Raw genomic sequence first — 14,498 nt, forward strand, 5'->3', positions numbered from 1 at the left:
GAGAAACTTACCAAGTCAGGATTGTTCACAGTAGTGGTGATACGTGTCCACCTCTAAAAGCGCCCTCACAGAAAGTTACTACATGCATTAGGTATGAATTAGGAGTAGGAAATATGACGATATTTTATCATTATCATGATAAATTATGTCACAACATGCTTTTCTGAGCATATCGTGGAGATAATCAGTAATTAAAAAACACTGATCAACTGGTTATTTCATTTCACAGTGAGCGTAATTAGCCCTGTTCAATTGGATTTAGTGCAGCTTGTAAAACATTGAATAAAAATAATTGTAAGATTATTATTATCATTATTATACTTTAAATGTGGCACTAAAGGTTCTATTTTGTCTATTTCCACTTCATAAATTTTAGAACTAAATATTGTGATGCATATTGTTTATAAGGATGGTTTTTAAATTGGTTTTAGTGCAGTACAGTGTGTGAAATATTGAAAAAAAATTATTGCTGATGGCTGTTCCTAATCATTGCCATTGCTAGCGCATTACGTCTGTGTGCCAAAATATTGTGCTATGTAATGTGTATCATGATAAAGTCTTTAATTATTGTGTAGTGATATTTTTGCCATATCATCCACCCGTATAATGAATACACTGCCTGATGACTAAGACATTGCTTTATGGTCGTTTTTCAATTGAATAAAGATATTTTTTTAAAAACCTCTTCATTGCAAAGAGATACATACATGGTGTTGAGGCAAAATAGTCCCCAAAGAAACGATGATTTTTTCCAAATTTACTGCTATTTTAAGATTTCAACATTGCATGATTTTGTACTCTTTTCACTTAACAAATAATCTGTTGAAACTCGCTTAGTTCTTGTCAGCATTAGATGCAGAATTAGAGTTTTGGTTTGAGATTAAAACTGAAGCAAAATTTTGAACATTTCTGTATAATTCAGTGGTTGAGATGTAAACAGAATCATTCTGAGTGGTTAGGTGTTACTCAGATTTCTTTACAGTTGTGGTGATATGGAACCAGAGGTCATCCATACACTGCAACACAAAAATAGCCATTTTATTTACTAGACACCAGTGAACCTACACATGTCTTCTGAGTGTTTATATGTAATGTTAATCATGAAAAAATAGTGGTAAACAGTTCACTGCATGTACCTTACCACCATGGATAAAAAATAGGTCAAAATCCTCTCAAAACAGTGGTAAAACAATGTCTCTTGCAATGTATTCATAACCATTTTATGTAATAACTTTCTGTGAGGGAGATTTTAGAGGTGGATGTCTGGTTCCTATCACCATCACTGTAAACAATTCTGACTCAGTAAGATTCTGTAGAACAGAGCATTTTTGAAAAATCTAAAATTCCCATTTAGTATTAGGGTTACAGTTGGAGTGAGTGTTAAGGATAGGATTAAAGAAAAGTAACATGTTGTATATAGATATGTAATTGAAAGCATTACCTTGGTAGAAGAGGACATTAAGCATGTACTCTGCATAGTCAAACTCTTCACAAACTCTGTTGATAAAAAAAATCACATCATTCATTACTTCTCTTGTCTTCCTCAGATGATGAGCTGATGATGAACCCGAAGGTGTTCCCTCAGGTTAAACTGGGTGACATCGTGGAGATCGCACACCCAAACGATGAATACAGGTGAGAGATGAACAATTGCTGTTTTAGGATTACACAGGAAGGTGCAGTTATTTCCGTTGAACTATGTTTTGCTTTGTAATGTATCTTTATTATCAATACTTATTCTTTAGCAAATTTTTTAAATTGAACACAGAGATGAATAGACGGTAAATCTGATTTCTGCACTGTATTTTCTGACCAGTCCTCTCCTGCTGCAAGTGAAAAGTCTGAAAGAGGATCTTCAGAAAGGTACGCTATCTTCTTGGATTCGCTAAGAATGTGATCTAAAAAAAATTTAAGCCTGGTGTCAGTTTTTTTCTGATCGAAATCTAAAGCAGTAAGTCATTTCAGCATTTTTTCATCCTAACTATATTGGTTGTGTTTGTGCTGTAGATATCACATGGCCCCTGAGTAAAGAAAACTAGTTTCTCTAGAACGGAGCATTTCACATTAAACCAATCGGAATGACTTTGTTTACATCTGAACCATTTAATTATACAGATATTTAAAAAACCGTGTAATTCCAAATGACATATTTTGTTGATTTTCTAACTAAAATTAAGTTCACACGTCCTCCACAGAGAACACACTTTTGCATATTTTAATACACAATTACCGTTTATTTGCTGAATAATACAAAACAAATTATGGCACATTTTATATTTTATGCTGTTTTAACGAAGTTCAGCAAATAAACAGTAATTGTACATTAAAGTGTGCAGAAGTGTGACTTTGTAGAGAATGTGTTCATTTACTTTCACTTAGAAAATCAACAAAGCATAACATTTGACTGGGGCATCCAAATTTTTGCAAATGACTGTGAAAAATAATTGCAATCAATAATTGTGTGAAACTTTTTCAGACATCTGATTTATTGGAACTGAGAAAAAAGAACCAGTAGTGCTACATTTTAGAAAAAAAAACTGTTAAAAACTGTGAATACAGTGATTTTTATTTAATATTTGGAATGCTATGTTGCAGTAAATGCGGTTAAACAGGTCTTATTTTGCTCTGTGTTTAATGAAACAGCAGTCAGTCAGTTTACTGACAGTATACACAAAATGTTCAGAAAAGAGTATTGTATTGTATTGTGACAATTTATCACGATAATGATATGTATTGTCCGATTGCCATGACTCATGATAAAATACACAAATATTACATATTTATCCTTCCACCAAGTAATGTAGTTTGTTAACAGTAGACTATAGTTGCCAAGCCGCAAAACAGTGAAAGACTGTTGCTGCATTAGTACAGAGTTCTGATGTGGTGATAATTGTGAGTATTTTTCAGAGGCTTTGAACGTGGCAGATTTTACAAGCAGAACCGTCTGTTTATAAAATGTGTTTTATGTCCTTTTAGAGACAATCAGTGTGGACCAGACTGTCGCTCAGGCCTTCAAACTCAGAGCCTATCAGGATGTCATCATAAACATTGTGGACCCAAAGGTGCTCTAAGCCTACATTTGCTTCAGATTTTTTAAACAAACATAAAAATGCTAGCTTATCACTAGTTTAAATTAGTGTTCTTATTTGTCTTTTTTTGTGCTCTCTGTAACCACTTACTACAGTTCAAATAGAGCTAGCAAACTGACCAGAGTTGCCAGATTGTGCAGGATCCACCATTTAACATTTTAAACTTAAACTAAGTGTTTTATATTAGGAATGTTTTTTTCTTACCTTGTAGTATAAAGATTTTTTAAAGCAAAATAATGGAATTTATGTAATATAATAATAATAATAATAATAATAATAATAATTGTATTATGGTATTCAGTAATAAAAACAGATAGTAATAAAGGCAAGTCATGATAGCCATGATAAAGATAAAAAAACATTCTTTTAGTTGTTAGAATGAAACATCTCCAGGCTTTCTCGTTCTTATAGAGTATTAGAATATTCAAGATAATATTAGATGTAATATTCAAAAATAAAAATGATTCAACAGCCCTAATTCTAATATTCCAAAACCTGTGCACTGCATGGGTCAGCAGGTTTGGATTGATGAATCATAACCCATTTTTAAAGCTCTATTAGCCATAGTTTAATTCACTCTTATGACTTTGCTGGCTGAAACTCAGTAGCGGAAGGGAGCAGCGGCTTCAGTTTTTTACTGAATTGGGATAAAGGCTTTATTTTAGTAGTGAATAATCCCTGTGTCTGTTTATCAGGATGTAACTCTGGATCTAGTAGAACTGACCTTCAAAGACCAGTACATCGGCCGAGGGGACATGTGGAGGCTGAAGAAGAGTCTGGTTGGTCACTTCAAGTATCTGAGTGCAGGCTGGATAACTGTCATTGTAATAGGGAAAAGTTAGAATATTCACTTATTCATTCATGGTCAATACATTTTATTGCTATTACATGATTTTATTGATATATCAGAGCTTAATTACTGCTTGCAGTTTGACTATTTGAATGACTTGCAAAGTCAAAGCAGCCTTTTTAGTTTGTTTTTTGTCTTCAGTAAATTAATAAATAATTACATACACACACACACACACACACACACACAAACACACACACATTATCTATGCTGCTTATCCTTCTGGGTTGCTCGGGTTGCTGGCACCTATCCTAGCAGTCATTGGGTGGACAGGTCACCAGTCCATCGCAGGGCAAAATAAATACAATTTATTTTAATTAATCAATGTTAAATGTATTCATTATTAAGAATCACTTGTAAAACTATCAAAGAGGAACTTACTAAATGTTTTTTGACTTAAATTTGTATCTTACCTTTGATTGGCTTTTTTTTTATTTTCTGTTATTTTATGTTTTCCCTCTCCAGGTGAGCACGTGTGCCTATGTGACTCAGAAAGTGGAGTTTGCTGGAATCAGGTAACATATTCTCTTTCATCATGGACCATCTGGGTTAGTGTATGTATCTCCCGCTCAGTCTCTCCGTTGTCTTCTCTGTCCGCTCCTCAGGGCTCAGGCGAGTGAGCTGTGGGTGAAGGGTGAGAAGGTGACTTGTGGCTACATCAGTGAGGACACGCGGGTGAGAATCTCTTAGCATTTTTTCCTTAAACTTCCTGAATTATATGACTGTTTAATCAGATGGGCCTGTTGTTCAGTTTACTTGTGCACAGTGGGTTTATGTTCGTGATAGTCCAGTCTCATACTATGTAGGTCATATCCAGCATCCAAGTAATTTAGTGTTCAGAATCATATTTGTGACACCATACCCACAGTTTTGTGTGTAAACCTCACATTGATGCATTTTTATGCGTAGAACGTGATTTACCATTTTTTCTTGTGCCTGAGAATGTGCATTTAACTACTATTAAGGCCCGTTTATGCTCATTGTTATGGACAAAGCCTTCTGTCCATACTCTGTGTTCATTTCATCTGTATTTGTGCACATTCTCTGAAAGGTTATAGATATAGACAAAACGGAACAGTACCACCGGAAGCAGTGGGGGCGCAGTGTAGGCAGTAGTTCACAGGAGACACAATGTCATTTTCTCTTATTGGTAATATATTGTATGTGAAAGGAATTCTCCATCCACATGTCACAGACACCACAGTCTACACTGGTGCCTCTTTCTTCTCTTTTGTAGTTGAAGTTACTACGACCTCCTCCACCATCACCATGTTCGTTGTTGTCCGAAACTTTCTCTGAACTGTCCTCTTATGCATGTATGGCTTAACATCCATGCCAATGTAAAGGATGCATAGAAGTATGTGGGGAGTGATGGTTGCATCGTTTGAAATGGATGTTCTTTTTTTCTGTGTATGAAAGTGTTTTTTTAAATATATATATTACGCTGCTGACCATCTCACATCACAGGACTCAAGTTCATGATTTTAGTTCGAAAATCAAACGTTCAAAAATTATCACAAGGCCTCTGATCAATCAGTTTGATCGGAAGGATGAAGATGAACTATTACTGTTAGTTTAACCATGTTTTGAGAAAAGGTAGCTGGCTTAACTGCAACTAGAATGCTTTCAGTGCAGTACAGCTGGCTGTTTTTGTTTTGCATTATAAAATAGCTCTACATTGTGCACATTAAGGCCTGATTCACACAAACTGCGTCTGTGTCGTGTGAACGGCACGGAAAATCATGCTTTTTATTTTGGCACACCTTAAATAGTCAGTCCCAGACGCCACACTGAAGCAGCGCGATATTTAGAAAATAGACCAGGTGTCGATTTGTTTCCATATGCTGCATGCGTCATGCAGCTAAATACACTGACATAAGCCATGAAGGTCTGTGTAAAATTTACAGAAAAATGCATACAAACTTAAAATTGCTTTTTTTAAAATTTAATTTCATTCACGATGAAGTACTAGTGAAACAATTTGTACTGCAGATTTTCCAGTTGGTCTACCAGGCTTGAAACCTTTGCCTAATCACAAGTCAAAATGCTGTTGAACATAATAAATATACTGTGTACATTTATAAATTATATTTTTATTGAGCAGAGTGACTGATTTGACTATTTTTCCATCTGGAAAAGGGAATGTCTGTATATCTTTCTTGCTGCTCCGCTTTTCAGCCCAAACGCTGTATGTATGAAAGGTCAGCGTGTTCGAGCCGTAGCATAAGGTAGCGTGTGTGAATTGGGCTGCTTTGCAAACGTCTGAAAAAAATGCAAATTTTTGTGTGAAATGCTCTGTTCTAGAGAAACTTACTGAGTCAGAATTGCTCACAGTGGAGGTGACAGGAACCAAACATCCACCTCTAAAAGCTCCCTCACAGAAAGTTATTACATGAAATGGTAACAAATATGTTGCACAGTTCCTGAGACATTGTTTTATGATAGTTTTAAGAAGGTTTTGTTCTTAAACATATATATTTCCTAAATCTATTCATGGTGGAGGGCTACATGCTGGACGTTGTGAGTTGTTTTTTTTTGTTGCCTAAAATGTACTTTAAATCTATTCTTGGCGGAGGGGTACATGTAAGGTGTTTTAAGGTGAAAAAGTCCATCATCAAAACAAATTTTCTTCAGATTTACCAATAATTTACCATCATCAACATTCCATATAAAACTCAGAAGACACGTTTAGGTTCACTGGTGGTTTTGGATAGTAAATAAAATGGCTAAATTTGTGTTGTAGTTCCTATCACCACCACTGTAAAGAAATCTCTACAATCAACCAGAGTCTCTACAATCAACCATTTCACACCAAACCACTCTGAATGACTTTTTTGGCATTTCAGTGATTGAATTATGTAGAAATCTTGAAAATTCAGTGGAAATCCCTGTTTAATAAGGGAAAAAGTTTGAGGATTTAAATTTTTGATCATGCGATGTAGCCGATATTGATCCATTAAAATGTACAGATTTTTTTTTAACAAATTGAGACATCTTTCATTGCATAGTGTATTGTATATTACATATATATTGTACTGTATTTTTATTTGTCGTAGCATGTTATTGTGTTCATGATGTTGGGATCTGATGATGATGTGTTTGTTTTTGTGTCTGTCCTGTAGGTGGTGTTCCGCTCCACCTCGGCTATGGTGTACATATTTATCCAAATGAGCTGTGAGATGTGGGACTTTGATATCTACGGTAACTCTACACACACTCTCTTCTCAATCTGTCAGGCTTCTGAGGCTATGTTGGCTTCTGAGTGAGGATTTCTATAGGTTTGCTGTGTACCATTAGTGCAGAGGTGATAAAAGGCTTAAACACTGAAAAGCACACCACACCACACTACAACTCTGTCAAAAAGCTAAAAGCAAAGCATGTTGTCACCTCTTTTAAAAATGTATTATGTATTATATACATAATGTGTTACTATTAGTAGAAATGTGGGGCCGGTGTAATTGACCATCTCTTGTTGCAGTAAATCTGTCAGTTAATTCAGTTTTTTTTGTGTTTTAAAAGGTGATCTTTATTTTGAAAAGGCTGTCAATGGTTTTCTGTCAGACCTGTTTACGAAGTGGAAGGTGAGTATTTTTGTTAATTCGAGAAAGCATGTGTGGCATCAGAGTTGTGTATTAAGATCTGACAGTAGCAATATTAATGATGTTTTTTACATATGTATTCAATATAGGAATAATGATTATACTCTGACTGACTGAAAGTGAGAAAACAATGTTTTTGTCTTGTTTTAGGAGAAGAATTGTAGCCATGAGGTCACAGTGGTGCTGTTCTCACGCACTTTCTATGCTGCTAAGTCACTTGGTCAGTTTTCTGCCCAAAAATTGATTTATCTAAATATTTTACCGAACTTTTTCCTTTTTTCCTTTGCATTTCATTTTGTATTTTTTAGTGATGCACTGTAATGAATATTCTTGGCCAAAACTGAAATTTCAGAAACTGAAAATCCAATTGAGTCCAAAATTGAACAGTTACAAACAGTTACAAACAAATAAGAACAGTTTACATAAAATAAACTCACTAAAATAATCACGGTATGTAGATTTTTTAGTTGTGTGTCGTGTTTGGTTGTCATTTAGGAATTTCTTTCATCATTTTATAAACTGTACAGTTAGCATTAGCATACTAGCAGGGACTTTCCTTTCTGCTTCTGCTGGTATGCTGTATTCTATGTATCGAGTAGGATGTTGTGTTTTCAGGTGCTATTAAACCTATAGTGGAGAAGTTTTTAGGTGTTGTATCCTCTTGATATTTAGAATGAACAGTGATTATAGATCTTGTCTAATGTCCCTCATCGGATCTGTGAAACAGTTCTATATGGAAAATATTTTCACTGTTTGTCTGCTGCTGTTCAAACTGTTTGAATGCATCTGTGCTGACTGCCACATGAGAGCGAAACAAATGACCCTGTTAATCACTATTTGTCATTAAAATTGTTAGATTTCATTGTAGACCTATTAAATTTGTGTTTTTACTTCTGATTTTTTCTTGTAAGGGATGAAAACTGAACTGTTTTTCTCAGTGGTCGAAATGTGAGTTCATCCCAAGTCATTTTCAACTTCTTCCTTTAGATGAGTTTCCTGAGAGTCAGAGAGGCGTGATCAGGCAGGATCATGATGGACGCTTCTTTGAGGATTTCTACAGGTCTGAGGAGATACATTCCTCATTTACCTTTCCTGATTTTCCATGTGTTGCAGTACTGCTGTTGTTGTTTGACTTGTGGTATCGCTGACCTGTGCTGTGTTTTAGAGTGGTGGCTCAGAATGAAAGGAGGGATGAGTGGACGTCTCTGCTGATCACCATTAAAAAACTCTTCATCCAGTACCCTGTGCTTGTGCGCCTCAAAGGAGCAGGTACACACTCACACACCTGCACAGGTCATTCAGTTACTTGTTAACTATGTTAGACATGTAGCTAGGGCTGTGACGATAACCACATTAACACAATACTGAAGTCACGTGATGGAGCAGACTATTTTAAAACTTCATTAAATCAGTTTGTGTACTTCAGTAATCTCCCACTTGGTATTAAGATAACATAATAATTATTATTGTTATTACTATATTATCATTATTATTATTATTATTTTGTTGCTGTTTTTGTAAGAATCATCTTTAGGCTATTCACTTCTCTTTACACCTACTTCTCACAAATCAGCAACCTTAACTGCCTGGTCATCCCTTGGTTGGTCTGAACAAGTCATTTGAATGAGGGAACAAATCTTTCGATTAAATCTACGTACATTTCCATGAAGGAAAAATAGCCTACACCAGGGGTGAACAGCCCCAGTCTTGGAGGGCCAGCGCCCAGTGCACTTTGGTAGTTCCCCTATTCGAACACACCCACTGAACCAGGAAGTTAACAGATGAGTTGAATCAGGTATGTTTGAGCTGTGAAATCACCAAAGCCAGCCCTCCAGAACTGGAGTTGTGCACCCCTGGTGTAGGCTAATAACCATCACAGCCCTTCTTAAAGTGTAAAGCAGAAGAAGCAGCCCTCGAACACTAACCATGATCAATTACGTTTTACGTTAAGTTAAAGGTAAAGGTAAATGTAGTCGTTCACATTCAGCGACAGTTCAAATCTAAAGGATTTTGCTTCATATAAGCACTGTTGCAGTTGTCCATCCCTGCTGGCTGACACTGACCTTTTTTTCTTCTGTTTCACAGACGGCTTTCCCTGTGGTCAGAATTCCACCTCCGCTCAGGGGAATTATCTAGAAGCGATAAACTTGTCATTTAATGGTTTGTGTAATCTGGAGTTTTTCATGAAATTTAAATTAATAAATTTAAATGAATATAAGAAAACTTTTTAACTTTATTTATTTTTTATTTGAATATTTTATGATGAATGGGCCAGTAGACATTTTGTCACATAAAGCTTTCAAATTTTTTTTTTTACTTCCATTAACACATGTTAAGACATTTTTTTCTTCTCGTATTACTGTTTTCTTATGACAGCTACACTGGTCAAATTTTGATAAGTTAGCACGTTCTCTACAGGAAATTTAAATGCAGAATTTCCATTTCTTTGCTGAGTTCAACACATTGGGGAAAAAAAACAAAATATAAAATGTGCCATAACTTTTGCACTGGCCACATTTTGTGTTTTATTTTTTTCTCTCCCAAATATTAAATTCAGCAAATAAACAAAAATTGTGCATTAAATATGCAGATGATTGTTCTCTGTAGAGGATGTGTTCACTTATTTACACTTTTTTTTTACACTTTTAATTTGACCAGGCGTGGCTAAACTTTTGCACATGACTGCATATTTATCTTCTGTGCAGATGTTCTGGGGTATTGCATGTAATCTCGGCCTCCTTTGTGTTGCAGTCTTTGACAAACATTACATCAACCGTAACTTTGATCGCACCGGTCAGATGTCTGTGGTCATCACGCCAGGAGTGGGCGTGTTCGAGGTTGACCGTCTTCTAATGATCCTTACTAAACAGCGCATGATCGACAATGGTGAGTTTAGAGCAAAGTCATTTTACAAGTGTAAAAATGCATTGATCTGAAGGTGACAGTTCAACTGCATCGATTTTGAAATCAGTTATAATCAAGTATAATAACATTTTTTGTTATACTTTTTTGTGGCCATATTGAATTTCTATTTTTAAATATAAAAATATAAAAAGCTTCTGTTGTCTGTAGTTACTATAATACAGACCTGCTGATCTTTATGCATTTTGTGTAGCAGGTACACATTTTGACATCAAGGTACGCTGATATGATTTGTCATTCTATACAAAAAAGCTGGTGACGCCTGTGAGTCCAAGTTGTGCATGTGCAGTACTCAAATCTAACAGCAAGAGCAGCGTCTAGCATTCTGAAAATAAAAGAAGACGAGTTCGACCAATCATGACAAATGCATAATGTCAGTCATTTCAAGAGACTGCAAACGGATAGCAACACAATGTTTTTTATCCCTCCCATTCCTCCCTCCTCACTCTGGCTGCTCCACAAGGGAGGATGGTGCTTTTAACTCCTTTGCAAAGGTAAATAGACCTGCCAACCAAGGAAAACATTCAGCGTTAATAACATTAGCGTAACGTTATGTGATTTGCGAGCTAGCTTGCTTGTTCACCAGGCATTTAAGTTGGCAAAGTAACATTGAACTATATTGTCTGTGTCACAGATTGTTAAACATAACTTTTCACAGTACTGTATTTATAATTATTATAGCAGTCAAAACTGTAATCGTGATGAGAGCAGCAGATCACGGCAGAATGAAAAAAGCGAGGGCAAATGCCTCTGAAATAACGTTAACTAGAAAGTTGCCGGGAGGTGTGTGTGTGCATGTGTATTTTCTCAAAGTTGGCAGGTCTGTATACTTTGTAATGTTTTTGTTAGAATTGTAAGAATATTATCACTGAGTCAAGAGAATAAAAACATTCTAAAATATGGTGCTGCGGTGAGTTGCCTTGTGAAGTCTGAAATGATCATTTAAAAGTCAGAGGCGTCGGGTCAGGAGTTTTTCGCACCACATCACATGTCTTTATGTATTAACTTCACACACACAGACTCAAAAAGAAGGTCCGGCTCACTGTTTAGGTCTCAAACTCAACATCAACATCATACTGATGAAGATATGATGACAATAGTAGATAATTCACTCACATCCTCAGAAAATGCGACCTTCACCAAGTTTTAATTGAGGTCTCTTTGTATTCTCTTTTAATCATCAGATTTATCCACTCAGCTAAAGGAGCCAAAGCATAATGCACTGTACACAGTGTTCTTCTGCATGTTGTGTGCATTTACACGTTTCCACCAAAGAGGTCCCCAAATCCCCAAAACATACATACTGCAGCTTTAATTCGAATTCTGAATCGTAGCAAAATAATCTAATCGAGTCTTGGAGAACATGAGATTTCATCAGTGAATCTTTTCCTACAGTAATTATATTGAATCATAAGGTCAGAGGTTTACAGCCCAGCTCATTTCCTGTGATCAATCAGAACCTTTCTCAGACCATGCTCTGTATGAAACTGATCATTAAATGGCCATTCAGTTTCTCTGTAAACACTCTTAGAGCCGTTTAGCCGCAGCTCATCTTCCTGTTTACTCCCCCTCAGAGCAATATTGTGACGTCTGCAGGTGTTATTATATACAGTGAGGTCCAAAAGTCTGAGATTGCATTAAAAATCTGGAATTCTAAAAAAATTAAACCTGGGAATAAACATAAAATATAAATTTAAAGGAGAATGCTTTCGTGGCTGAATGCAATCAATCACAGCAGTATTCCAACATCTAGTGTAAAACCTTCTCAGAAGAGGCAGCAAAGGGGGACAAACTCACTATTAAAGGGGAATTCCACAAATTTTTCTGTATTTCTGCATAATTCAGTGGTTGAGGTCATTCAGGGTGGTTTGGTGTGCAATGGTTCATTTTAGAGGCTCAGATTTACATATACCCCTCCATCATGAATAGGTCTAAAATACATTTTAGGCAAGAACTTGTCTAAATATTGTAAAACAGTGTCTCAGACATCAGGCAGCATATGCATAACCTTTTCATGCAACTTACTGGGAGTTTCTCTAGAACAAAGTATCTTAACCATGTAATTATGTAGAAAATTTGAAAAATTGATGGAATTCCTTTTTAGGTCCTAAAAGATCAGATGCTCTCAGGTGGATATAATCTGCTCATCAGAGGCTTTGGCATAAACTTGTAGACTCCATGACAACCTGAGTGCAGGCTGTGCTTGAATGCTAACGTGAATTTAGTTAAGCAATCATTATCTGAAGAATTATTGCAATAAACAATATCACATGATCCAAGTTCAGTTATAAAGTACATGAGAGTGTTGCAGAGCTTTATTCTGTGGCTCACATTTCCTACAATGGTAATATATTTACTATATATTTATCATCTGTATTAGCTAATATTACATAATAATTTGTAATGACAGGGACGGTCAGTAACAGTTTCAGCATCCAGTAATTTTCCGCATTCATTTGGTTGGAAACCAGAATAATACCAAACTGGCACCCTTGTTCCGGACAAGCTCATCCATTTAATTTCTATTGTCTGTCCTACTCTAATGTAACAGAGTTTTTGTTTCATTCTTTGCCAAATTGGAAATCTGTGTTACAATATTGTCAAGTGGTGTTCAAAGTATGTATAAATGTAGTTACTTAGTGATGTTCTGTTTGTAATATGTGTACAAACTGATTAAGTTAAATCTATTGTGTTGTATGTATTTTTTACTAACCATCGATTTGAATGATTGTATTATTTGCATAATATCAGTGCTTATTTAAATGATCATGATATTAGATCATATAAATTATTGTTAAATACTAAATATGTGAGACATACTAAATACTAAGAAATTCTGAAATGCATGTAAATACTTCAAAGATTGTACTTTTAATCTCAAACTGTTATGCTTATAGCATAAATTGTAATGAAAAACTTTGTATTTATTTACAAAAGGCAAAATCACGAACATTTTCACTAGTGGTTTCACACTTTTGGACCCCATTGTGATGGTCAGTGTCTCTCTTGGTGGTCTGTGTGTTGCTGAATGGTGTGTTTTTGATTGACAGGTATTGGTGTAGATCTGGTGTGTATGGGCGAGCAGCCCCTCCATGCTGTTCCTCTGTTTAAGGTTTGTAGCCAAATGACATTCATCACACATGCAGCATTCTGCACAGTCTGTGAGAACCCTTCAGATTCTGATATCCCAATAATGTGATGAAAGTTTTGGAAAAGAATTTTGCAATGTGATCAAAACAAAACAAAAAAAACATTTTTAGGGCTGTCAACTGGTTACAGCAATTAAAATACAATCAGTGTAATTATTTTGGATAATTAATCACGATTATTCACTAATTTTCTGAGAAGCATTTAGTTTAGTGAATTTAGTTATGGCTTCTTCAAATTCATCATATTTATAACCTTCAGTAGTTCAGTAACATTATTGTTGTGGTGTGAACAGAGAACCTGAACATGAAAATCATGTGCTTTCCACAGACGTAACACAATTTTCAGCAATAAGTGACAGTGGCTGCATGCTCTAACCAATCAGTGTTTATATCATATAGATCAAATGTATCCAATCTTATCCGCAATGGGCTGGAATGGTTGCAGGTATTTGTTGCAACAAAACAGGAGCACACTTGATAAGTTGTTTGAAGACTGAGACTGACTGTTTAAACAAGTGGAAACAGGCATGCTCTGCTTGTTTGGAACGAAAACCTGCACCCACACCGGCACTTTGCAGACAAAAGTGGACACCCCCAATATATACAGTCAGTAGTTCAGCTCCACCGTGATTGTAGCCTCTCACTCTTGTTCATACAGCTTGTGGATTTTGGTGACAGTGGAGGCTCTTGAGCGGAACTGGAGCTCCACCAAGCTTTTGCTTTTGTTAGTTTGCTGCTCATTGATTTATCCATAGTTCTTCCACGAGTACTGTCCAGTGTAATCTGCTGAAGGTGCTGAAGGTATTGCTTTCTAAAAGGCATTTAAAAGTTGTATTTGAATGAGAGAGCTACAGTCACATATTCTATCAGAGCAACATACAGTGTGCTG

At 35.8% G+C, this 14,498-nt stretch overlaps 1 protein-coding gene across 6 annotated transcripts in view; it reads left to right on the forward strand.

Moving 5' to 3' along the window:
- The window catches only part of depdc5 (DEP domain containing 5, GATOR1 subcomplex subunit), a 62,445-nt gene that overhangs the window by 1,292 nt on the left and 46,655 nt on the right, over positions 1 to 14,498 (forward strand). For all 6 annotated transcript variants that reach the window (XM_036595162.1, XM_036595163.1, XM_036595165.1 and 3 more), the window contains exons 3-16: positions 1,548 to 1,635; positions 1,817 to 1,863; positions 2,977 to 3,062; positions 3,785 to 3,868; positions 4,405 to 4,454; positions 4,545 to 4,614; positions 7,062 to 7,140; positions 7,459 to 7,520; positions 7,689 to 7,758; positions 8,526 to 8,598; positions 8,704 to 8,807; positions 9,624 to 9,698; positions 10,290 to 10,424; positions 13,511 to 13,572. In XM_036595162.1, the coding sequence (XP_036451055.1) occupies positions 1,548 to 1,635; positions 1,817 to 1,863; positions 2,977 to 3,062; positions 3,785 to 3,868; positions 4,405 to 4,454; positions 4,545 to 4,614; positions 7,062 to 7,140; positions 7,459 to 7,520; positions 7,689 to 7,758; positions 8,526 to 8,598; positions 8,704 to 8,807; positions 9,624 to 9,698; positions 10,290 to 10,424; positions 13,511 to 13,572 (1,085 nt within the window). The remainder of the gene's footprint in view (positions 1 to 1,547; positions 1,636 to 1,816; positions 1,864 to 2,976; positions 3,063 to 3,784; positions 3,869 to 4,404; positions 4,455 to 4,544; positions 4,615 to 7,061; positions 7,141 to 7,458; positions 7,521 to 7,688; positions 7,759 to 8,525; positions 8,599 to 8,703; positions 8,808 to 9,623; positions 9,699 to 10,289; positions 10,425 to 13,510; positions 13,573 to 14,498) is intronic.

The sequence above is a fragment of the Colossoma macropomum genome, unplaced genomic scaffold (assembly GCF_904425465.1).
Source record: "Colossoma macropomum unplaced genomic scaffold, Colossoma_macropomum, whole genome shotgun sequence".
NCBI lineage: Eukaryota > Metazoa > Chordata > Actinopteri > Characiformes > Serrasalmidae > Colossoma > Colossoma macropomum.